The sequence below is a fragment of the Corythoichthys intestinalis genome, chromosome 17 (assembly GCF_030265065.1).
Source record: "Corythoichthys intestinalis isolate RoL2023-P3 chromosome 17, ASM3026506v1, whole genome shotgun sequence".
Classification (NCBI taxonomy): Eukaryota; Metazoa; Chordata; class Actinopteri; order Syngnathiformes; family Syngnathidae; genus Corythoichthys; species Corythoichthys intestinalis.
In genome coordinates this window covers 3864404-3888713 of record NC_080411.1, presented here as the reverse complement: position 1 = coordinate 3888713, position 24310 = coordinate 3864404, and the positions used below count along the sequence as shown (strand labels likewise).

Here is a 24310-nt window from a genome sequence, read left to right as displayed (position 1 = left end):
CAACAAACAAAAGGAATCTACTCCTAAACCCCCACCGCTAACTAAACCCTGATCGAAAAAAAAGAACAGACAGCCACTACCCTGGCTTCCTACACTAAACAAAACAGGAGAAAACGGGTTGAACAAAAATGGCAGCTTAATGGCTGCTTTGGTGCTCTTATTTACAGTGGTGAACAAAAACGATCCAATAATAGTAAAACACAAAAGACCTCACCGGAAAAGCGGGAGTGTAACAAACTAGCGATCGAATGCAAAGTAGGGGTGTGCCATCTTAGGCACCCCACGATATGATTCGATTACGAATCAGGGTGCTACGACTAGTTTTTTGAACAATGATCACGGTATTAACGATGATCGCGATTATCACGATTATAGATTCATCGTACATTACTGATTAATAAAGTAGCCAAACAAATTTATTTCCATTATTTATTTTTAAAAATCCCTATGATTCAACAGGAACGATTGAAACATGCCCATACAACAAAAAGCTGCCCTTAAGCTGCTTTTTTATTTATTTGTTTTTTACAAGAAAGTGAAAAAACATCGACCATTTTAAAGGGAATACTTATTTCTCTCCCAACAATGCAATAAAATTTACACTGGTGGAATGAATTCCACATTTTCTGGACACAAACGAAGTGTCTTTAGAAGTAAGACTTCTTTTAACCAATATACTTTGTTTTCACAGTGTTACCTCCCATGTGTAACTCATGGAGTGACAGGTGGAAATCGCAACTGCTCTTGATCACTTTTAAGTTGTGGTGTTTATTGCCGAGCACATAAAAAAGTCCGGCAGCCTCCAACATCGTCCCCCACACACACTAATTACAGTGCGCGCACTTTCTTCTCTCCCTGCCCGCCCACGCGCACACGCGCCTGTCGGCCCTTAGGCAGCACTTGCAACAACAGATTTCTGTACTATTTTGCATGTTTGTATTGTTACCGCTGTACTTAGTCACGGTTTTACACGTTCTGCGTATGAAATACACGTAAGCGAATTAGCTAATTAGCTTAGCGCTCGGCGCTCACTATTAACATCGCAAACACAACGACAATAAAGGCTAAACAAGGCGTGTACTCACCTCTTATAGACGCACACAAGTCTTAGCAACACACTCAGCACATATTTCAATTGAAATGCCTTAAAACTACTGCTTGACATCTGAAAGACAAGGAGCAACGAACTAGCTCTCTTCCCCTCTTGCTGTAAAAAATAACTTGCGCACATTTGTCTGCCTGTCTCATACACAAATTTATTTTCCCGTCTTTTAAAAAGGAGTAAATCTCTCTCCCAGTAACTGGGAGCATCCATAATAACGTTGTGCGAGTGTCCGTTAACGGTGTCCGGGCGGCAGACGTGTCTTGAATTTCGTTCCGCTACGAGCTCCTGTCATAAAGTCATGAGTGAAAATCATCGTTTTTGAACCTTTATGAATCGTAATCGAACCGTCACGTGTCGAATCGCGATGCATATAATAATCGATTTTTTGGAACTCTTCTAATGCAAAGGCGAATGGATGGCGAGCAAACAGCTTGCGAGGAGGTACGTGACACAAATGCTGGCAGATGTTACCTCCCAGAGCGTTCAGCCACGACGTCTGCCTTGTCGGTGTCAATCAGCTGACTGGAGGTTTCTCAAAATGAGACAACCGTTAAACGGCCAGGGCCGTCACGCCAAGACAACCAGAATTGGAGATTTTGTCAGCCGTAGCGCAAAAGGAGCGCTGAGTGTTCAGATTCTCGGCCGTTGAGTCTTCTTGTTATCAGGCGTTCCTTGTAGCAAGAAAGGATGTCCCGCCATTGTTCTGGACCATCCATTGTTGGCTCCCAGAAGAGCTGATGGTGGGATTTGGGGGTCCAGGTGTGGGCTTGTAGATGTCTTGGCCGTCACCTACTTGTCTCGCTCCATCAGCGTAGTCAGCAGGCATCCTGTAGTTATTACGCCCTTATCTACCCATTATCTTGGAGCTGCAAATTCCAATCACTCCAAGTCCAACTCCTCATACTTCAAATATATTCTACTTCTTTTCTTAAACTATGATTTAAATGCTATCTATTTTTTATTGGGTGTGTTAGAGTAACACAAACAGTCAAACAGTAAGTATGGAAAAGGATACAATTCCCTTCAAACAGAGTATTAGAGCCAAACAACGAGGGCGACAGTGGCACAGGTGGTTCAGACACTGGTCCATTTATTGAAGGATCAGGGGTTCGATTCCTGTGCCCGTCGTCATTGTATCCTTGGTCAAGATACTTCACCCTACTTGCCTGTGAGATCAAGTGGTCGGAAGGGTCGATGGCGTCGATTGGCTGCCTCGCTTCTGTCAGACTGCCCCAGGGCAGTTGTGGCTACAGTTGTGGCTTACCACCTTTAAGTGTGCTGAGTGAAAGAATAATGCCATTTAAAAAAAAAAAAAAAAAAAAAAAAAAGTTTGAGTGTCTGAAAACAAAGCGCTGTATAAATCCAAGGCATTATTATCATCAAAGATGTTATATATTTTGAAACGTTTTCAAGTTGGAACTTTAGGAATGAGTCCAAGTGCGCGGGCTGTACCCAAAAAGCAGACAGAAAAAAATAACTTTCTTTGTTGAGTGACTTTGCTCTCTTTGCTTTGCATCCTCACAATGAAATGTCATTGGTTTCAGATCGCCTTCGCCGTGTTTGCCGTTTACGTGCTGGTGGATGAGCAGAACGTCCTGGATGCGCAGAAGATCTTTGTATCCGTCGCTCTCATCAACATCTTGAAAACTCCTTTAAGTCAGCTTCCCTTTGCCATGAGTACCACATTGCAGGCAAGTTGCGCCACAAACCACGCTGGCATAGCCTCGTTTTGCTCCCAAAATAAAATGAAATGAAATTCTTCGCCGACCGACCGACCGTCTGCGGGGCAATCAGGCTTTTGTTTCGCTCAGACGCCTAGGAAACTTCTTGTGCCAAGCTGAGCTGACTTCGGAAAATGTGGAAAAACTGGCCCCTTCCCTTGGTAGAAAAGAGTATCAATCTTTTCATATTGGCTTGGCATTTACTTCTTACACCAGGGGTGTCAAACTGGCGGCCCGGGGACCAGATTGGGCTTGTTGCTGGATTGGAAAGAAAGTCTCCTGCCAAAATTTTCTTGCATTTTCTAATAGCAAATGTTGTCAAGACAACAAATTGAGGCGCAGTCTTTTGATGGACAGTTTCCGTCACCGTCCTCTAGACATGTGCCGGTTACCGCTTTCAAGGTATACGGTGGTATGAAAACGTCATGGTTCCTAAACCACTAAAATTTTCCATTATACAGTTCCCATGGTATTAACTATTTTTTTTATATCCCGAAGGCAGAAAAATCAATCACTTGCAGCTGTAGGGCTTACCTCTCCCCCTCCGGTTGTTGCTCAGTGAGTCAGAGAGCTGTGCTACACGTTGGCTGAAGGAGCTCAAACACCTGAACTTTTCCCCTCATCGAAGAAAACCAATGAGTAAGTATGGGAATATTTCGGCTACAGAGAAGTTGACAGCTGTGACTGAGAGGAAGAGGGCCAACCGACATGTTAAACATGTTTCCGGAGGGTGGCTGCCAGAGGAGGCAATACCTCCAATATGATTTTGCATTTACGTGACCACCCGTCGCTTTATACGAAATTAAAGGTTAGTAAACGCTGTTATAAACGTTTCTGACCAGCTACGAGCGTTAACTCCAGTGTGTTTAGTGTGTTTAGCGATTGTAAAACAAATACGGAAATTGGAGGATAATTCAATTATTTTTGTTCTAACGATAACAATGTTGAGCTATGGTGGAGGGTTTAGGCCAGGGGTGTCATACCAATTCCACAAAGGGCCAAGAGGGTCCTGGATTTCATTTCAACCAAGACTGTGCAAAAAGATTAACCAATGAATTTTCTGCTAAAACAAGCAGTACCTGACTGCAATTAAGTGATTACACTTGTAGGAGATCAGATTGGGGAAAAGATGACCTCTTCATTGGTTGGAACAAAATCCAGGACCCTCTTGGCCCTTTGTGGAATTGGTTTGACACCCCTGGTTTAGGCTCACTTGAACAACTGCATTTATTTGAATTTTATTTTGAAAATTTCATTATTCTTATGTTCCAATTTGCTAATTGTCACGTGGGGGCGGCATGGAGGACCCAAATGCAGGGAAACAAAAGGCGGCAAAAACGCAAAGGCAGCAAGGCAGAGAGGTGATCAACTAAAAAATGTTTTAATTTAGGTGACAAAACAAAGTACAAACAAAGGCCCAAAAAGGCAAAGTACCAAACAAATTCAAACAAAAGACTGGGTATGAAACTTAACTGTGGGACACAGACATGAACAGAGAACGGACGCTTGGAGAGGCACTTGGCTAGCCGATGACCGGACAGACAGCACATGGGGAGCTAAAATACAGACATGGGGTATCGAGACTATGGCTACGTTCATACTACAGGTCTTAATGCACGAATCCGATTTTTTCGTGTTTTTCCGGCTCGAGTGAGGCATTAACTTGACGGTCTGAACGGGACAAGTCGCATAGAACTGGACCATTTCAAATCCGATCTGGGTCACTTTCGTATGTGGTTCAAATCCGATCTGGGCCACATTTTTCCAGACTGTCGCGACGGTCTGTACTGTCCAGTCTCTCAAATCGGAATTCATGCAGCAATTATGTCATCAAAAAGCGAGAGAGACGCCACGGTAGCGGTGCAGCTGTGCGTTATTAGCGCCTAGCTTCCCATGAACACGGCTTTTTAGGAAGAGTCGGACTGACTGATTTTTGCTTAAGGTTATCGTCTCATCAGAATCTCATACCGGCACATGCCTACCGTCCTCTACATACTACAATTGCGATATCATGGCAAATCTAGCTTTCGGTTGGTGTACGAGCATGTAAGAACCCGATGCTAAGCCAATATGGAACAACATGGCTTTTCATCGACACATAGGCTAATTGCACTTTTTTCCACTCCAGACGGCGATGGAGTGGTGATACGGGACGGCTACTTTGACTGGTCCAGTGATGGGGTGGCGTGCTTGCAGGCGATCAACTTGAAGGTGGATCCAAATTCGATGTGTTTTCGATTCAAAGTGTTGTATTGTCTGACACGCCTCTACAACATCGTGTTGGACATCAGGGATTTTTAAGAAGGGGAATTGAAGGGTGTGTTCCAACTATAGAGGGATCTCACTCCTTAGACTCCTTGGTAAAGTCTATTTAAGGGTTCTGGAGAGGAGGGTCCATTGGGAAGTAGAATCTCTTGATTCAGAAGGAGCAGTGTGGTTTTTGTCCCGGCCGTGGAACAGTGGACCAGCTCTACACCCTCGGCAGGCTCGTCAAGGGTGCATGGGAGTTCGGCCACCGGCTCTACATGTGTTTTGTGGATTTAAAGAAGGCGTTTGACTGTCTCCCTTGGGGAGTCCTGTAGGGGGTGCTTCAGTTGTACAGGGTTCCCTCTTGGGAAGGGCTGTTCGGTCCCTGTATGACCGATGTCAGAGTTTGGTTCGCATTGCCAGCAGTAAGTCAAATTCGTTCCCAGTTAGGATCGGACTCCGCCAAGGCTACCCTTTGTCACTGATTCTGTTCATAACTTTTATGGACAGAATTTCTAGGCGCAGCCAAAGTGTTGAGGGGGTCCGGTTTGGTGGAATCAGCATTGCATCTCTGCTTTTTGCAGATGATGTGGTGCTGTTGGAGATCTCCAACTCTCATTGGAGTGGTTGGCAACTGAGTGTGAAGCGGTCGGGATGAAGATCAGCACCACCAAATCTGAGACCGTGGTCTTCAGTCGGAAAAAGTTGGCCTGCCTTATCCGAGTCGGGAATGAGATCCTGCCCCAAGTGGAGGAGTATCTTGGGTTCTTGTTCACGAGTGAGGGTAGGAGGGAACAGGAGAGCGACAGGCGGATCGGTGCAGTGATGTGGACTCTGCACTGGTCCGTTGTGGTGAAGAAGGAGCTAAGCCAAAAGGCGAAGCTCTCAATTTACCAGTCGATCTATTTTCCTAGCCTCACCCATGGTTACGAGCTGAGAACAAGATCCTGGATACAAGCAGCCAAAATGAGTTTACTCCGCAAGGTGTCTCTGCAAGGGTTCTCCCCCATAAAGATGGGGTAAGAAGATTTGTCATCCAGGGGGGAGTGATGGTCGAGCCGCTACTTCTCAGTGTTGAGAGGAGCCATATGAGGTGACTCGGGCATCTAGTTCGGATGCCTCCTGGGTGCCTTCCTGGAGAGGTGTTCCGGGCATGTCCCACCGGCGGGAAGCCCCTCGGACAACCTACGTCACGCTTGAGAGACTATGTCTCTTGGCTGGCCTGGGAACGCCTTGGGATCCCGCCAAAGGAGTTGGTTGAAGTAGCCGGGGAGAAGGAAGTCTGGGTTTTCCCGCTAAAGCTGCTGCCCCCGCGACCTGACCTCGGGTTAAGCAGCAGATAATGGATAGATGGCGCGAGATAGATAGTGGCGTCAATGGCGGCCGATGAGTGAAACGGGATACAGGATCACAGAACGTATGACTGAAAAGTCCAACGTTTGCCAAAGGTGAAGAGTGGCACGCTGGTGGCAGTGGTGGGCCAGGTGGGATCGGGAAAGTCTTCCTTGCTGTCGGCCATTTTAGGAGAGATGACGAGAAGGAGCGGCTCCGTCGTGGTCAGGGTGAGGATAAGAAAGTCTCCCGTCCCGTCCGGACGATTTTGCGGCTCCGGTCCGTCTGTGCGCAGGGTTCCTTGGCCTACGTTCCTCAGCAAGCCTGGATCCAGAACGCCACCCTGGAGGAGAACATTTTGTTCGGCCAGGAGAGGAAGGAGAGCTGGTATCATCGCGTGTTGGATGCCTGCGCCATGTCACCCGATCTGGAAGTCCTTCCGGCCGGGGACGCCACCGAGATCGGGGAAAAGGTAATACGTATGCAATGGAGATACGCCAAATACGACGCCAAATTTTCCTGAGCTGTAGCTGACAGGCCAAGTGTCCGTCCGCCCGCAGGGTTTGAACCTGTCCGGGGGTCAGAAGCAGAGGATAAGCTTGGCGCGAGCCGTGTACAGGAAGAGTGACGTTTACCTGCTGGATGACCCGCTGTCGGCCGTGGATGCGCACGTGGGCCAACACATCTTCGACCAGGTCATCGGACCCAAAGGACTTCTGAAAAACAAGGTGGAGAAGGTGTCAAAGTGGCACTTGAGGATATTTCAAAATAGGAATAATTGTTGTTTTGACTTGATCTTGTTTAGACGCGAGTGCTGGTCACTCACAGCCTCAGCCTGCTGTCCAGGGCCGACCTGGTGCTGATGATGGATGACGGTCGCGTTTCCGAGATGGGCTCCTACTCCCAACTGTTGGAACGCAAAGGAGATTTTGCCAAATTGATCCACAACTTCAGTGGAAAACCACCCAGAGAAAGCTCCGTCTACAAACGCGGTAGCGCACCATCGCGACAAAACGGCGGAGATGACGACTGCGGTAATGGACATTTTTTCTTCCTCTCCTGTGTCCGCAGTCAGCAGGAAGTCCTTGTCCCGCCTGAGTTTCACCGATTTTTCCATTGATCTTTCTCAGGAGCAGCTCATCAGGTAATGATGACCTCAGCTGATCTTAACCTTTTATAGCGCACTCATTTAACTCGTCGACTGCCACTGACGGCGATAGGCGCCCCATCCATTTAGACCGGTATGAGCAAAATGGGTTGGACGTCTCGTGACGTCAATGGCACGGAAATATGTCAGTCTTCCCTGTTGAAATGGAATGGACGTCTGTTGTTTTCAAGGTAGCCAATGAGGTCATTTTAGGCTGCTGTGTTTATTCTCTTTTTTACAATTACAATAAAGGAAATCTAAAGTCATGTGAAAAAATTAGGACACCCTATGAAAGCCTATGTGTTTCCTAACATATTTGGTCATATGGATATTTAATATCAATTTTAACAATCTTAAGAAATTCAAGTAATACAGTCCCTGACAAAAATGTTGTCGCTTATCCATTTTATAGAAACAATTGCTAATAACCTGACTTTTAATTATTCAGTTGGTTTCAGAAATGGCTCAAATGAAAGCTAAAACCCTCCCAAATGATGTTGAATGTACAAAAAAATATTTGTTTCACTGAAAAAATATTTATCATTTAATGAAGACAGAAAGGTCCAATTTTGGCAAGACAAAAGTCTTGTCGTCTACATAAAGTAGTGTGAAAATTGAACAAAAAATGTACTTCAAATACAAAAATATGTTACATAACATAAGCGAATTAAGTAGGGATGCTGTGAGATCCAAATTTAATATTTTGTATGACTTCCATGGGCTTCGGCAAGGATTCACACAATTTATTGATGAAGTCATCAGGAACATCAAAGAAAGCAGTCTTGCATGCCTCCCAGAGTTCATCAACATTCTTGGGTTTCGTCTTCCATGCTTCCTCTTTCATCCTGTTCATGTCTGATGACTGGGCTGGCCAGTCCTGGAGGATCTTGATCTTCTTTGCCTTGAGGAACTTTGAAGTAGAGATTGTTTTCTGAGTGAATCTCGGATCCATGCGGGCTCCAGTAGGTCTCCTGCAATATTTGCGCCGACTGTGGTGTAATTCAGAGGAAGATTCATCTGAAAAATCCACCTTTTGCCACAAAACAGTGAAGTTTGGTGGTGGCAAAATCATGGTCTGGGGTTACATCCAGTATGGGGGTGTGCGAGAGATCTGCAGGGTGGAAGGCAACATAAATAGTCTGAAATATCAACAAATCTTAGCTGCCTCTTACATTCCTAGCCATGAAAAGGTACAAATTCTGCAGCAGGATGGTGGTCCATCGCATACTTCAATCAAGATCCTCCAGGACTGGCCAGCCCAGTCACCAGACATGAACATCATTGAGCATGTCTGGGGTAGGATGAAAGAGGAAGCATGCAAGACGAAACCCAAGAATGTTGATGAACTCTGGGAGGCATGCAAGCCTGCTTTCTTTGATGTTATCATCATATGCTATTGTTTAGCCACAACTGGATTAATTACCTTATCACTATTTATCCTTCACACAGCCGCTGGAAACAGAAATGTTGTTTAATCCATCTGCAAGCGACCGGGCGATTGTTTTTTTGATTGATTGAGGATTTTACGACACTGAGCCGGTGTGCGCTGGTCCTCATGGGAAACGCAGTCTTCCTTAAGGCAAAACACTACCGTTTTTGTCCACCAGTGTCGCTAAAATCGACCAAAACTGAAAAGTTTTCCTTTGAATGTCATAATATTACGATTGAAAGCTTATATGACAACTTTAATATCGTAATATTATGACTTTTTTTCGCATATTAGGTTACTATAATATGACTTTATTATCACAACGTTACAACTTAAATCTTGTAAATTATGATTTTAATCTTGTAATATTATGACTTTTTTTCACATAATATTATTACCGTATTGGCCCGAATATAAGATGATGTTTTTTGCATTGATATAAGACTGAAAAAGTGGGGGTCGTCTTATATTCGCGGTCTAGACATTATACCCATTCACGACGCTAGATGGCGCCAGATATCATTGACGCAATGTTCCGTCATGACAGATCCCAGCTACTTTCAAGTTTAACCAGTTTGCATTATTTTATTGCAATGTTTTTCCTTATTCATATTTGTTTCAAGACTACAGTTAGTTAGACTTCACTTTGATGGTTAATGCAGTTATTGCAATTTTGTTGTTTTATCACAATAGATTGGTTTATTTACATTTCAAAAACCAGAAGCCATTCATTGACGAATGTGATTGCACTTTAGTTTACATATTTAAATGTTCGGACATTAAGATGTGAATGAGGCAAAATAACATGCTTTTTCTCTCAAATATGTTGTTATAATCATTTGTTTCAGATGTACTGTAATTATTTTCTGTATGAAAATTAAACACGGCGATTTGTTCCTGTTCCGGTTTCAGCTGTGACATGAGCGGCGCGAGTGTTCAGGTGGTGGGACTCCACGAAGAAGACCTGCCTTCGGATTGTCTGGGCAAACTCACTCAGGCCGACGAGGCCCGCGTGGGAAGAGTGAGTACTTCTCAACTTGACTCGAGCCAAAGTCAAAACAGTTGACGAGCGTATCAAAAACTGCGTGTGTTCAGGTGAAGCTGCGAGTCTACGGCGAGTACTTCCGAACAGTGGGCCTGACCTTCATCATGACCATCGTCTTCCTGTGCGCCTTCCAGCAGGCCGCCTCCTTAGCGTACAGCTACTGGCTGAGCCTCTGGGCCGACGACCGGCCCGTCAACGGCACCCAGATGGACCACGAGCTCAGGCTCAGTGTGTTTGGAGCTCTGGGCTTGACTCAAGGTTCTTCCCCAACGCTCTCCTAAATTAAACTTGCTATTACTTTAAGGTGCTATGAAATGGTGGGCATGTAAAAAAATTAGGGCTGTCAAACGATTAAAAATTTTAATCGAGTTAATTACAGCTTAAAAATTAATTAATTGTAATTAATCGCAATTTAAACCATCTATAAAATATGCCATATTTTTCCTGTAAATTATTCTTGGAATGGAAAGATAAGACACAAGATGGATATATACATTCAACATACGGTACATAAGGACTGTATTTGTTTATTATAACAAAAAATCAACAATATGGCATTAAATTTATTAACATTCTGTTAATGGGATCCATGGATAGAAAGACTTGTAGTTCTTAAAAGATAAATGTTAGTACAAGTTATAGAAATTATATATTAAAACCCCTCTTAATGTTTTCGCGTCAATAAAATTTGTAAAATTTTCAATCAAAAAATAAGCTAGTACCCCGCCATTGTTGATGTCAATAATTACTTACACAATGCTCATGGGTGCTGAAACCTATAAAATCAGTCATACCCAAGCGCCAGCAGAGGGCGGCAAAACTCCACAAAACACAACATGTGGGCATTTCACTGTACTGTCATTTAAATCTGTCTGAGTGGGGCATGTACGTTAATTGTGTCAAATATTTTAATGTGATTAATTTAAAAAATTAATTCCCGCCCGTTAACACGATAATTTTGAGAGCCCTACAAAAAAATCAAAATGACTGCACTTATTTATGACATTTTACGTGTCGAAGACAAATTCAGCACTCAAATGTGGCTTTTTTTTTAATTTTTTTTTTTTAACCATTTCATATTATTCTACCCAAAAGAATGCACTTTTTTTCAGCAATGCTATTTGTGGCATCACAACCAGAATTGTCAAGCATGTCTAGCTCCCTAGCGGCTGCTCTAGCTAGCTAGCACATGTTGACAGAATGGTCACACTCAACAAGAGAATAGCGCACCTGTGGATAGCATGCTAGCACAAATCTGCAGCCCATTCTGGATGTGACATTGTCTTATATTTGGAGATTTTTTTTGTGGGCGAGGCCAAGGCAGCTGAAAAAGAAATACTAATTAGGATCTAATTTCATTTCAGTATTATGTAACTTTTTTGGATGGATTTCATAAGCGGAGTTTGACTTTTGGAGCGGGGGGGGGGGGGGGGGGGGGCACATGTTGATGACCCCGAAACGCAGTGTAAGCAGTAAAATTCACTTCCAAGAATATTTATAATAATAAGTTGACAATGAGCATTTTTTGTTTCCCATCATTCTTGAGGGGAATTCTAAATCGGGCTGCTTAGGCAATACTTTTAGCCAAGATTGTCATCCATTTAATATGGTACGCCCGCCGGTGTCGTGCCAATGTAGTTACCCCAGTCAAAAATCGTATCCCCTGGGTGGCGCCATATGGAGGTAGACTTGTGTCTTTATTATTCAATCAAAAAAAGTTGCTTCAATATAAAAAATAGTTGCGACAATCAAAATATATATTTTCAATTAAAATAAAGTCGCTTAAATTAAAAAAATTCAAAAATAAATTTGAAACTCAAAAAAATGCATGTGACAGCTATTTTTCTATATTTGATTTTTTTTTGTTTTGTTTTTTGATTGGAGTCGTTTTTTTTTTTTTTTCAATTGAAGCAACTTTTTTGATTGAAGTAATGTTGATCTATGTATGTTTTTGTCTTTATTATTCAATCAAAAAATAAGTTGCTTAAAAAAATATTTTTTTTCAAAAAGAAAAATCACTTCCAAAAAAAAAAAAAAAATCAATCATGGAAAACATTTTTGAATGCGAAAAAATATTTAAGATTGAAAAATGTGCATTTGAACACTTAATTTTTCATTGAAATTTTTTTTTTGATTGAACCAATCCTTTTTGTGTTCGGGCCATATCACATCTTCTCGTGTTTGAAGGAGAAAGAATAGTGAATTATATCCAAAGAACACCTTACCTACTGTGAAGCATGGGGATGGAAACTTTACATTTTTTCTGCAAAGGGATCAGGACACCTGATTCGTGGAAAGCAGTGGTGTCCAAACTATTCCACATAGGGCCGCAGTGGGTGCGGGTTTTTGTTCAAACCCATCATGAGGACAACCTTTCACCAATCTGGTGTCTCACAAGTGTAATCACTTGATTGCAGTCAGGTGCTGCTTGCACAAACTTCATTGGTTAAACTGTCTGTGCTCGATTGGTAGGAACAAAAACCAGGACCCAGAGCGGCCCTTGGGGACAGGTTTGGACACCCATGGTGTAAAGGAAAGGATTAATGAGGCTATGTATCGTGAGATTTTGCGTGAAAACCTCCTTCCATTAGCAAGGGCATTGAAGATGAAACGTGGATGGGTCTTTCAGCATGACAATCATCCCAAACACATTGCCTGAGAAACAAAGAATGGCATCGTAAGAAGCATTTCAATTCCTGGAGTGGCCTCGCCGGTCTCCAAATCTCAAACCCGTAGAAAATCTTTGGAGGGAGTTGAAAGTTCAATTCAATTCAATTTTATTTGCATAGCCCTATATCACAACAAGGTTGTCTCAGAGGGCTTTACAAAGTCAATTTGATACTGAGTCAGATACAGTAGATGAATGAGATGAGTTCATGTCCTCGGCATCCCTCATCCTTAGACCCTCCATGGCGGCAAGGAAAAACTCCAAAAAACCCAGTGGGAAAAGAGAAACCTTGGGGAGAACCACAGTTAGGAGAGATCCATTCCCAGGAAGGACAGGCTATAGATGCACCAGGACTGATGATGGGTATTAGCAGAGGGAGTTCCAGTTTGTAGAGATGCAATGGGGTGAGGGAACATGAGGGGGTCCATCTGGCCAGATGAGACAGGGGGGCAACGAGAATGTCCATCCAGCCTGGGGTCGGGATAGTCAGGCGCTGCAGCTGAAAAAGTAGCCCCTCGAGGGAAAGGGGACACCGGGTAACTACTGATGAAGAGACTAATCAACTAGATATTTGAATTAGAAAAGAGAAAGAGTGAAAAACGGGATAGGACTAAGTGGCTGTACTACCCTCAGCATTATAGCTCCTAGGGCAGCTTAGACTGAACTGTGAGTCCAGTCTCTTTTCAACTAGCCTGACCGTTAACTTTGTCAAATAGGAACATTTTTAGTCTAATCCTAAATGCGCAGACTGTGTCGGCCTCTTTAATATTAGCTGGAAGCTGATTCCATAAGACAGGAGCTTGGTAACTAAAGGCTCGAGCTCCTACTGTACTTTTAGAGACCCTAGGAGCTACCAGTAGACCTGCATTCTGAGAACGAAGTGTTCTGTTAGGGCGGTATGGAACCAGAGCATCTGTGAAATAAGATGGCCCCAAACCATTAATGGTTTTAAATGTAAGATGGAGGATTTTAAATTTAATTTTAAACTCGACTTGAAGCCAGTGAAGGGCTTGGCACACAGGGGTGATGTGCTTTCTTCTATTAGTTCCTGTTAAAAGTCTTGCTGCTGCGTAGCTGAACACCTTTTAGGGAACTTTTAGGACAAGCTGCAAGTAAGGTCCGTGTTGCGCCCTTAAACATCACTGCTTTTGAGGAGATCTGCATGGAGGAATGGGCCAAAATACCTGCAACAGTGTGTCAAAACCTTTGAAGACTTACAGAAAAACTTTTGACCTCTGTCATTGCCAAAAAAGGGACAATAACAAAGTATTGAGATGAACTTTTGTTCCTAACCAAATACTTATTTTCCGCCATAACTGGCAAGTAAATTCTTTAAAAATCTGACAAACTGATTTTCTGGATTTTTTTATTCTGTCTCTCATAGTTGAGGTATATCTTTGATGAAAATTACAGGCCTCTCTCATCTTTTTAAGTGGGAGACCTTGCACAATGAAATACTTTTTTGCCCCACTGTATAATTATTGGCCGCCATTGATGGCGTTAGGCGTTCTATCCATCTCCTGTTTCCAATGGATGAGACCCTCTATTGTTATTTCAGGTTTGGCCATGTTCGGAACGAGCCTGGCCGTGGCCTTGGGCGGGATTGTAGCCTCGCGCCGCCTACACGCCGATCTGCTCCTCGACGTCCTGCGTTCGCCTATGTCTTTCTTCGAGGCCACCCCCAGCGGAAACCTCCTGAACCGCTTCTCCAAAGAGATCGACGCCATCGACTGCATGATTCCCGAAGGCTTAAAGATGATGCTGGGCTACCTGTTCAAGCTCCTGGAAGTCTGCGTCATCGTCACGGTGGCCACGCCCTATAGCGGCTTGGTATTGCTTCCGCTTGCCTGCCTCTACGTCTGCGTGCAGGTGAGCCGTTCCCGTAGCCCCAGATGCCGCAACGTCTGTTTCACCGCTGTCGCTTGCGCAGAGCTTCTACGTGGCGGCCTCCTGTCAGCTGCGGCGACTGGAGGCAGTCAGTCGCTCGCCCGTCTACAGTCACTTCAACGAGACGGTGCAGGGTGTCTGCGTCATCCGAGCCTTCGGCGAACAAGAACGTTTCCAAGAACGGGCCCGCCGCCGCATCGACCAGAACCAGGAAGCTTATTTCCCGCGCTTCGTGGCTACCAGGTGCCTCCGACATGTCCCATTCTAGTTTGGAGAGAGATGGGCAGAGTAGCCCAAAAAGATTAGCATTACTACTAGGGATGTCCCGATACCAAAATTATGAGTTCGATACCGATACCTGACTAAATACCTCGATACCCGATACTAAACGATACCACGCAAAAAACCTAAAACATCAGGGAAAAAATACTGGAATAGAGAGGACAAAACTTGGAACTGAAAACTTCTTTTATTGAAGTTCACTCTTGTAGTAACATTTTTATTTTGAACAATGTTAAACTGTCACATCTCCAGTGTGACATCAGACCGCTAAATGGTGCTGTTATCCTGGTTCCTACTTTTTTAGTTGTACTGAAAATGCTATAGGCAAATCTTAGATCACCTCATATAAGTAACAATAACTGTGTTCCAAAGTAAACTGTTCAAAGTTATAAACAACAACTGCTATGTTTTTTTTAAATAAAAATACTCTCTGTACTTGCAGCTCCTGAACTTTATGTAAAAATAAATAAAAATGTCTTCACAATTCACACATCAATAGAATGAACTGTACAAACTTGTTTTAAATAAAAAAATATTTTCACACAGCTATTTTTTTTTAACAAAAAATAAAAGTACTGTACTTGGCTGCAGCTCCTGAGCTTTAGGTTCAACAAAAAAAAAAAAAGTGTTCACAAGAGATTAGAAAGGATGGGAGAGAGGGACAGAGAGCGCACGCACACACACACACACACACACACACACACACACACTACAGTTAATGTTTAGGCTACTAAAGTAGACTGGCTTGGGACTGGCAGTATAGTGGTGGTTTATGATGTGTGTATTTTTTTCTAAACATTTAGGCGTTTTTGCCAATGAATTAGTATAACATTAATATAATTTGATTATTGAAAATATTAGGATGTTCATCAGAGTAGCCTACTGCATACCAAACGCTATGGCAAATGAGGGCCATAAATCTTTTACATGGCATGCAGTATTCTGATGTTGGCTAAACTTTTTGATCTTTGATAGGCTACTTTACTTGACTCATATGCTCCTTGGTGGAGATTCCGTGTTCTGTGAGCACATTGCGTTTATTGCCTCGTGTTTCACTGATACACGAGTAGGCTATTGTGGGACAAATACTCGTTGGGACTTATTTGAAGGCATGTTGTGTGTTGTTATCGTTCACATTCGCTACCTGTCGTTCTTTGAATTCTTGGTACAAATCGGGATGGTTGTCCGCAAGATGTTTCGCCAAGTTGGATGTGTTGGAACCTTTCGCTTGTGTGGCGTTATGGCATCTTTTACACACGGGCTTTGATGTGTCCGCCGCGTTTCCTTCTTCGTCGGCACGGTAAGCGAAGTACCTCCATATTTCGCTTCGTGCGTCTTCTTTCTCAACGAGCCTTGGCTGGTTTTGCAGCCCGCTAGTTGTAGGCTGCGCCTCTGTAGGAGCTGCCGTCATTTTTCCTCGTATCTTTCCCCGAGCTGAACTGTTGCTATGAGCTGCTGCTTTGCTGTGAGGGGCGAGGGGAGGGGTGGGGGAAGTCGGTCCGCCCACACAGGAGCAGAGCACAGTCAGAGCGAGTGAGTGCAGCGCTGCTGCTGCCTGCTGCACAGCACACACACAACATTCTCCGACGCTCGAAACACATGACATTTTTTTGTCGGTACTAAAATGAGGTAATATAGTACCGTTTTTTGAAAGCAAGTACCGCAATACTATACTGATACCGGTATATCGTACAACAGTAGTTACTACAAAATATTATTCATTATAAAAGTATTAGGAAGGGAGCTTGAAATCCCTACTTTCCAGTAGTATCGACTCTATGTCAAATATAGTGGTACCTCTACTTACAAATTTAATTGAACAAAAGTGACAAGTTCATTTGTTACAGTAACGAGTAAAGATGTCGATCGGGTCCGATCACGTCATTTTCAAAGTATCGGAATCAGCAAAAAAATATCGGACATGCCTTTTTTAAATATATATATATTTTTTAATTAAATCGTTTTCTAATTGTATTTAACGTTACAGACAAAATGTCTTACATTCATCCAGAGTCTTTAGTTTTGGCTTAATGTAGGGCTATCAAATTTTTCGCGTTAATGGCGGTAATTAATTTTAAAAAATTAATCACGTTAAAATATTTAATGCAATTAACGCATGCGCTGCACGATCCACTCACGCATTGTTGCGTTCAATCTATAATGGCGCCGTTTTACCTATATATAGAGCTAACAGACAGGGTAAAATAAGTGGAGAGAATTTTGCCAGTCTTTGGAGCCTCTTTTTAATTGGCTAAAGCCTTAAAATCCCTCTCTCAACAATTAGAAATGTCGTGGGAAACAATGTGAGGAAGATCGGTAGTGGTTGATCTTTTCCTTAACACCCCATGTTACTTCCCAACGCAGAGAAGATATATCAATTGGTGCCACGACGCACAGTCATGGTTGCACTTCCCATCATGCATTTGGGCAGAACAGTTAAATGGCTACAGTATCATTTACTGAAAGCTCAACAAATACACTAGATGGCAATATTTAGTCACAATATACAAAGTCACATTTAATCCTTTAAGAATTACAAGTCTTTCTATCTGTGGATCCCTCTCACAGAAAGAATGTTAATAATGTAAATGCCATCTTGTGGATTTATTGTCATAATAAACAAATACAGTACTTATGTACTGTATGTTGAATGTATATATTCGTCCGAGTTTTATTCATTTTTTTCTTAATGCGTTGCCAAAATGTATATGATCGGGAAAAATTATCGGGAATGACTGGAAATGAATCGGGAGCAAAAAAAAAACAATCGGCTCGGGAAATATCGGGATCAGCAGATACTCAAACTAAAACGATCGGGATCGGATCGGGAGCAAAAAAACATGATCGGAACAACCCAAGTAACGAGATTAAATGTAAGTGGTTAATAATGACTGTGCCATCTGCAAGTATCCTGACGAACACTTCCGAATTTCTTTATTCTGTTGGATTATTTTCCTTCTTATACCGGATGTCCTTCCGTCTGTTAGATGGTTGGCGGTCAATCTGGAGTTTCTGGGAAATCTTCTGGTTCTGGCGGCCGCCATCTTCTCGGTGCAAAGTCGGGACCAGCTCAGTCCGGGCATCGTCGGTTTGGCGCTTTCACACTCGCTCCAGGTCACTCCCTCTCAATCACTCTTGATAGACGTCCAATCACATGGCTCTTAAAATGAGTTTGGTGTGACATTGTTTTGGCTGCATGGGTATTTTAAGCAACGTTTTGAATTTATTTGACTATATTAGATCTGTTAATATTGTTTTTTTAATTGGCATGCTAGGACGGGACCATTGACTCGTGCTAGCTTAGCCACTCTGGAGCCCTGATATGAATAAATAACGAAAATCTACACTGAATTTGTAGAAATCAACTCCACCGACTAATTAAACTCCCGATAACTCGAAGATTAAGCCTAATGTCAAAAATTTTGAACTTCCGCTTTAGGGTATTAGTTTTGACAATTGCTGTTTTTTCTCCGGGACTGACATTTGCTCGTTTGCCGCGCAGGTGACGGGAATCCTGAGCTGGATCGTTCGATCCTGGACCGACGTGGAGAACAACATTGTGTCGGTGGAGAGAGTCAAGGAGTACGCCGACACGCCCAAAGAGGTGGGGTCCTGCTCTGGAGAATCTCTGTCTCTCCTGTCTTCACTAGCTGGCTGGCGTTTGTCTTCTCAGGCGGCTTGGCTGAGGGATGACGCTCACCTAGCGGCCGATTGGCCCGCCGAGGGAACTGTCCAGTTCGAGGATTACGGCTTGCAGTACCGGAAAGGTCTGGACTGGGCCTTGAAGGGGATCTCCGTCAGCATCCGGGATAAAGAGAAGGTGACATTGACGTTGCTTAGTCCGAATGGATTGGACGTCTATCGCCTTAAATGGCAGTGATAGACGACCATCCTGCAGCTATCTGTCTCTTCTTCAGAAATGATAGAGCAGTTGCAGGCAGGCAAGTTACAGTGAACACACATATCATACAACATAGCAGGGGTATGACACGACGCACAGGTCACCTGCAGGAATTTTTTATATGACAATAAGAAACTTCCCAGTCATGACGTGTAGGAGGGGCAGTGATACTTTGAAAAGACAAGAGCAGATTTGGAGGGAAGAAGGAATGTGTTTGAATATCAGTATTTGTGTGTGCGTGCAGACAAAATAAGGAAGGGGCAGAGGGGAGTCAGATAGGGAGATATTAAGCTGAATCAGAATTTCGAATGTTCAAAAAAGTGCAGTTGTCCTCAGTCAGTTGCGCACATCAGGGCGAAGGGCAGATCTCATTTCCCGCAAGGCTCTCCTAACATTCGCAGTTTGTCTCGACAATTCCGCCAGTTGGAGCGCGATGTTCTCCATTTGTCTCCATCCCTCCCCGGATTGAGCCATGCAACGGCGGTCTAATGTTCCAATCCGGGCCTCAAGCCTGATCTCCAAAGTCTTGAATAAATCATCAAGGCGTAGTCCGGATCGCAGGGCTCCTAGGTCACTACCAACGTTAGCGGTCCGACAAGACAGCTCCGTAAGCTGGTTCCCGATGGACTCCTCCTCTCTCCATCTATCCCCGGGTCAGACCGTGAATAAGGTCACGATCCAGGCCTTCAAACGGGCCTCCAACCGGTCCTCCAAAGCCTTGAATAGCAACGTTAGATCAGTGGTCAAGTTGCCAATTTCCATGAAAGCTGTCGTCTTGGAAACTTTCCAGTACAGTAGGACACCTCCCAAGCCAAACAGGAGGACCTCCGCGACCGTCATACCAATCGGCCAGATATCCTCGACGTCTTCCATGGAGAGAACTGTGAGACAGGCGGGCTTGCCAGTGCTTCCATGAATCTCGCACGTAGCCCGCAGCAAAGGTCCCCTACGGGCAGAACGGCTCTCCTGGAGCACTGTGTTTTGTTGAAAAAATCTTGTCAATAGTGCTGAGGGACCAACTAATGAAATCCATGTTTCAAGTTGAGAGTCAGCAGCAGCTGGTCCACAGAGGAAAAATACAAAAAAAGCTGACAAAGTAGACTGACAAAGATAACAGAGCGCAGGAGATGAGGTGAAACACGTCCGCCCCCGTCGAAGGCAGGAAGAAGATGCGAGCTAACTACACATAAAAATGTAATACATTTTCGTGGTGATTTCCTGCTTATTTTAGGGTATTCTCGGATCCCTTTCCATAAATATTGAGTCACCTCCCGTTCATTTTGGGGCCATTCTGGTTCATTTCTGGTTGATGAATTTATTATGTGAGGGACTTTTGCTTTGCAAAGAATCAATGTTTGGTGTACCAGTGGAGTGTGCCGTTCTACTCGCAGTAGTGTATTCCACATACTGGCTAATGCTAATTCCAATTCTCTGTAGGTGGGGATCGTGGGAAGGACGGGAGCGGGTAAGTCGTCCTTAGCTTTGGCCATTTTTCGCATTCTGGAAGCGGCTAGCGGGCGAATCTACATCGACAAAATGGACATCGCTCAGCTGGGCCTTCGGGACCTTCGCTCCAGAATCACCATCATTCCCCAGGTGCTTTATCCTAAATTTCTCCATTAGCTTGACTGCTAACCTTTGACCCCCGAACAGGATCCGGTGTTGTTTTCGGGCTCGCTCAGGATGAATCTGGACCCATTCGACGAGTGTTCTGACCAGGAGCTTTGGAGAGCTCTGGAGTTGGCTCACCTGGGCGGCTTTGTGTCAGCGCTGCCCGACAAGCTGCAGCACCAGTGCTCCGAAGGGGGTGAGAACCTCAGGTAGGTCGCCGGACCGTTGTCATCCACTTCCCCAAGAGTGGTCCAATGGCGAAACTAGCGCACCGAAACGCAGAACCTAAACGAAGGATCTTCGTGTCGGTTTGCAAATTTTTTAACATGTGATCATGACCATTTTGTAGTCTCAACTGAACATTTGCAAAAGCTTCAACCAAGCTTCATCTCTCCGACAGCACAGCCATTGCAGGCAGACGTATGCTGGAGTGTTTGGAGTTTTTTTTTTTATAGCAATACAAGTAAAAAATCTTCCAGATTGAGGGAGCTGAAAGTTATATTGAACATGTAAAAAAGTGTGGCAAGTTATCGAGGAATACATGTTTAACATTTACAGCAAAGCAAAGCCTGAGATACAAAGGTGTCTGTTCACAAAATGTTACACGAAAAAAAAAAAACGATACACGTTCAGGGCGCTTAATAGGACTCTCTGTTTACTTAAAAAGCGAAAGAATCTCATTAATGTTACCGCACTCGTAGAACGGACTCCGAACTAAGACATGAAGTTAGTTAGCTATCCTTAGCTAATGAAACAGCTCTACTTAGACGTTATCCAAGTAATTTATAATATTCGACAACAGTAACTACGACTTTAATATGCAATTTTATGAATGTTCATGAAGTTAGAGTTGTCTTCAATTTAGACAAGACAGCTCGCTAGTTAGCCTCTAGCATTAGCTTCAACTTACCTTAAGAGAACACGCCGGTATGCTTGTTTATTTTGGAGACATTTAGCTGGGAGTGACGCCGTACTTTGTCCATATTCAGTCCGTTGCTCTCAGACTGATGCCAATTTCTAATGCCACCGACTTTTTCCGTCTGACACCCCTGATCTGCAGAACTAGCCAGTGGGGTGGCCAGTGAATAGATGAGAACTATTGGCTGTCAACTTTATATCTCTGCGCTTGTAGCGTGGGTCAGAGGCAGCTGCTGTGCCTGGCAAGGGCTCTGCTGAGGAAAAGCAAAATCCTACTCCTGGACGAGGCCACGGCTGCCGTGGACGTGGAGATGGACCAGCTGATCCAGTCCACCATCCGGACGCACTTCAAGCATTGCACAGTCCTCACCATCGCCCACAGACTCAACACCGTCATGGACTGCGACAGGTTAGGTTCAAAATACTTCAAACGGATTGGACTGTTCTGTCCTCACTAAACTAAGTTGTTTAGCTTTACAGATAGCAAACAAGACAATTGTGCGTTTAATAGCTTTTGACTTCCTTCACTTTTGACAATTTGTAAAACTGTAACACTCATATGTACACTTATGTTCAAAATTACAAGTATTTTAACAATAAAACATGTGACACAACACAATTGGTATTCAAACGTCCATTTAGTCTGATCAATATGTAAATTTACTAGATTAAATTACCCTAATTTGCCTAACAGAAGTCCGCTATCTTAAATGATACAAATGCTAACTTATATACAATTCTCATAGCAAATCGCTCACACGTTAACTCCACAAACTGTAGTTGTAAACCTAATTACAAATACATACACAAACATATATTAGCTGAAACAACTTACAGCCTTATGTGGGCCAAACCAGAGCACAGCTATCTTTTATCCATGTCAGACGTCTGAGTCTGATTTTTCACCAGAATGCAGTGTGTCCTCCATCATTAAACAAAATACATTACTTTTGGACTTATTGGATAATTATTTCGAGATTTACTTAGTGGGTTAATTCCGATTTACGCGGAAATTCACGTTACATCGCCAGCATAGGAACGGAACTCGTTCATTACCTGGTTATTACCTGTAAATCTAATTAAGCCCCTTTCACGTACACCGAAACAGCGTTAAAATCCAAGGATTTAAACAGGCAGCCCATGTATGTGAAAGCAATTTCCCGGGTCAACTGACACAAAGCTTACGCAGACATTTCACGGGTTGCGTCTTAGTATAAAGTCTCCTTCTCGCCTTTCGAACACGACAAATCACACGAAAGCGGGGGGGGGGGGGGGGGGGGGTTGATTTTCTTCACCGATTGGCCTGCCCCTGGCAGCGAGCAAGTTAGGTCTCGTTGTTCTGCTGCTGCGGCCCGGCACGAGTGCTGGTTGCCGGGGATGCAGCTGGAGAATGACCGCCGAGTGCCTCTTCCAATCTTTTTTCGCCTTTCGAAAATGAAAAATCACACAAAACTACCCCGACTCATGTCACAAAAGGCGACGAGGGCGACAGCCTTTACCGATCGGCCAGCCCCAGGCGGCGAGCAAGTTTCCGCTCGTCCTTCCCCTGCTGCGGCCCCGACAGGAATGCTCATTGCCGGGGACGCAGCTGGAGAATGACTGCTGGACAAACTAGCCAACGTTGGAGGAGCGCGTGGCTGCCTGAGACCAAGACGATAAGTGTAGTCTATTGGCGGGAACACGAAGAGGACTAAGGGGGTGGAAGTGATCACGGTGTGTGATAATCCGCCGGTCGTCGGCCGATTGGCCTTGTCAGTGAAAAAGGAGCATTGTCAGCCACAAAATGCAAGCCATCTCGTTATTAAAACGTGTCAGGGAAACGCATGCAGGCAGGTTGTGTGGACCCAAATGCAGGGAAAGAAAAGCAGCCAGGCAGGTGGCGGTGAGCTCAAAAAAAGTTTTTAATAATCACTAACAAAAACACAAAGTACAACCAAAAGTACTGGGGATCAAAAAGGCAAGGTTCAAACAAAACTACTTTATCGGAGGGACACGAGGGCTTGGACAGGACTTCGACAATGACATTGACATAGACAATGACGCAACAAGGAGTGAAAAGAAAATGGGAGCTGACAAGGGGTAACGAGACAACGAGGAACAGCTGGGCAACACATGAGGATGCAGGTTGAAAGACTCACTAGGAGCAGGCACAACAGGTGAAATCAATGGGCAATCAAAGGGACAAGTCACACTAGGAGAAAACCAACACAAAACCTAACAAAACGTGTGCTATGATCTCAATATTTAATATAATACAAAACACTTAGTTTACTCACTTCCTCGTTGGTCCAATGCTCCCACAGTTGTTTTGGCCATTCTCCAAGATGAATGGGAAATTTTTGAAACCCAAAAAGACTCACACGCTTCTGGTGCAGCAACAAAAGCCTGCAACACATTGGGCTGACGTGACGCAAAAAATAAACGAAGTAATCCGCAAAATCAGCTGAATCCGTCTTCCTTCTGCATGCTATATAGTAATGGTTGTATTGTTACATGGTGACCCATCTGACGTCACATTCGCATTCTTCCTCAATCCAGGAAGTCACTCATTGTCATGGCGCGGGATTCAAAACATTGAAGAAATAAATCGATCGCTTCCACACACATCCAAGTGCTTCATTTTATTCAGCTTAAAATACCACGTAAAATATGAAATAAACATGCTTTTTGCTGTCATAAGCACTTTAAAGGGCACTCATTTAACTCACTGGCTGCCATTGACGTCATAAGGTCCAAACGGATGGTACACGGTTAATGAAACCTCCTGATTTACAACTTGAGTTAATTGAAATGTTTTTTTTCAGGATCATGGTGATGGATCGTGGCACCATTGTGGAGATGGACGCCCCCGCTCAGCTCATCCAACTACAAGGGCACTTCTATCTCATGTGCCAACAGGCAGGACTGCTTTGATAGAGTGTGGGTAGGAAACAACCACTTCAAGCAATAGATTTCACCTTGTCCTTTTCCATCCAATCGCCTCAAAATCTGCTGTCAAGTTACAAAAATAAACACGC

The 24310-nt window shown here is 43.9% G+C and overlaps 1 protein-coding gene across 1 annotated transcript in view; it reads left to right on the top strand.

Moving 5' to 3' along the window:
* Positions 1-24310, top strand: part of LOC130905478 (multidrug resistance-associated protein 1-like) — a 56252-nt gene extending 31942 nt beyond the window's left edge. Inside the window, exons 13-31 of the mRNA XM_057818934.1 lie at positions 2650-2796; positions 2900-2987; positions 4955-5037; positions 6522-6635; positions 6701-6877; positions 6966-7133; positions 7211-7397; positions 7477-7549; positions 9894-10002; positions 10077-10284; positions 14253-14563; positions 14625-14824; positions 17851-17977; positions 18366-18467; positions 18537-18683; positions 20202-20360; positions 20418-20584; positions 21508-21702; positions 24098-24310. Of these exons, the coding sequence (XP_057674917.1) occupies positions 2650-2796; positions 2900-2987; positions 4955-5037; positions 6522-6635; positions 6701-6877; positions 6966-7133; positions 7211-7397; positions 7477-7549; positions 9894-10002; positions 10077-10284; positions 14253-14563; positions 14625-14824; positions 17851-17977; positions 18366-18467; positions 18537-18683; positions 20202-20360; positions 20418-20584; positions 21508-21702; positions 24098-24206 (2871 nt within the window). The 3' untranslated portion in view covers positions 24207-24310. The remainder of the gene's footprint in view (positions 1-2649; positions 2797-2899; positions 2988-4954; positions 5038-6521; positions 6636-6700; positions 6878-6965; positions 7134-7210; positions 7398-7476; positions 7550-9893; positions 10003-10076; positions 10285-14252; positions 14564-14624; positions 14825-17850; positions 17978-18365; positions 18468-18536; positions 18684-20201; positions 20361-20417; positions 20585-21507; positions 21703-24097) is intronic.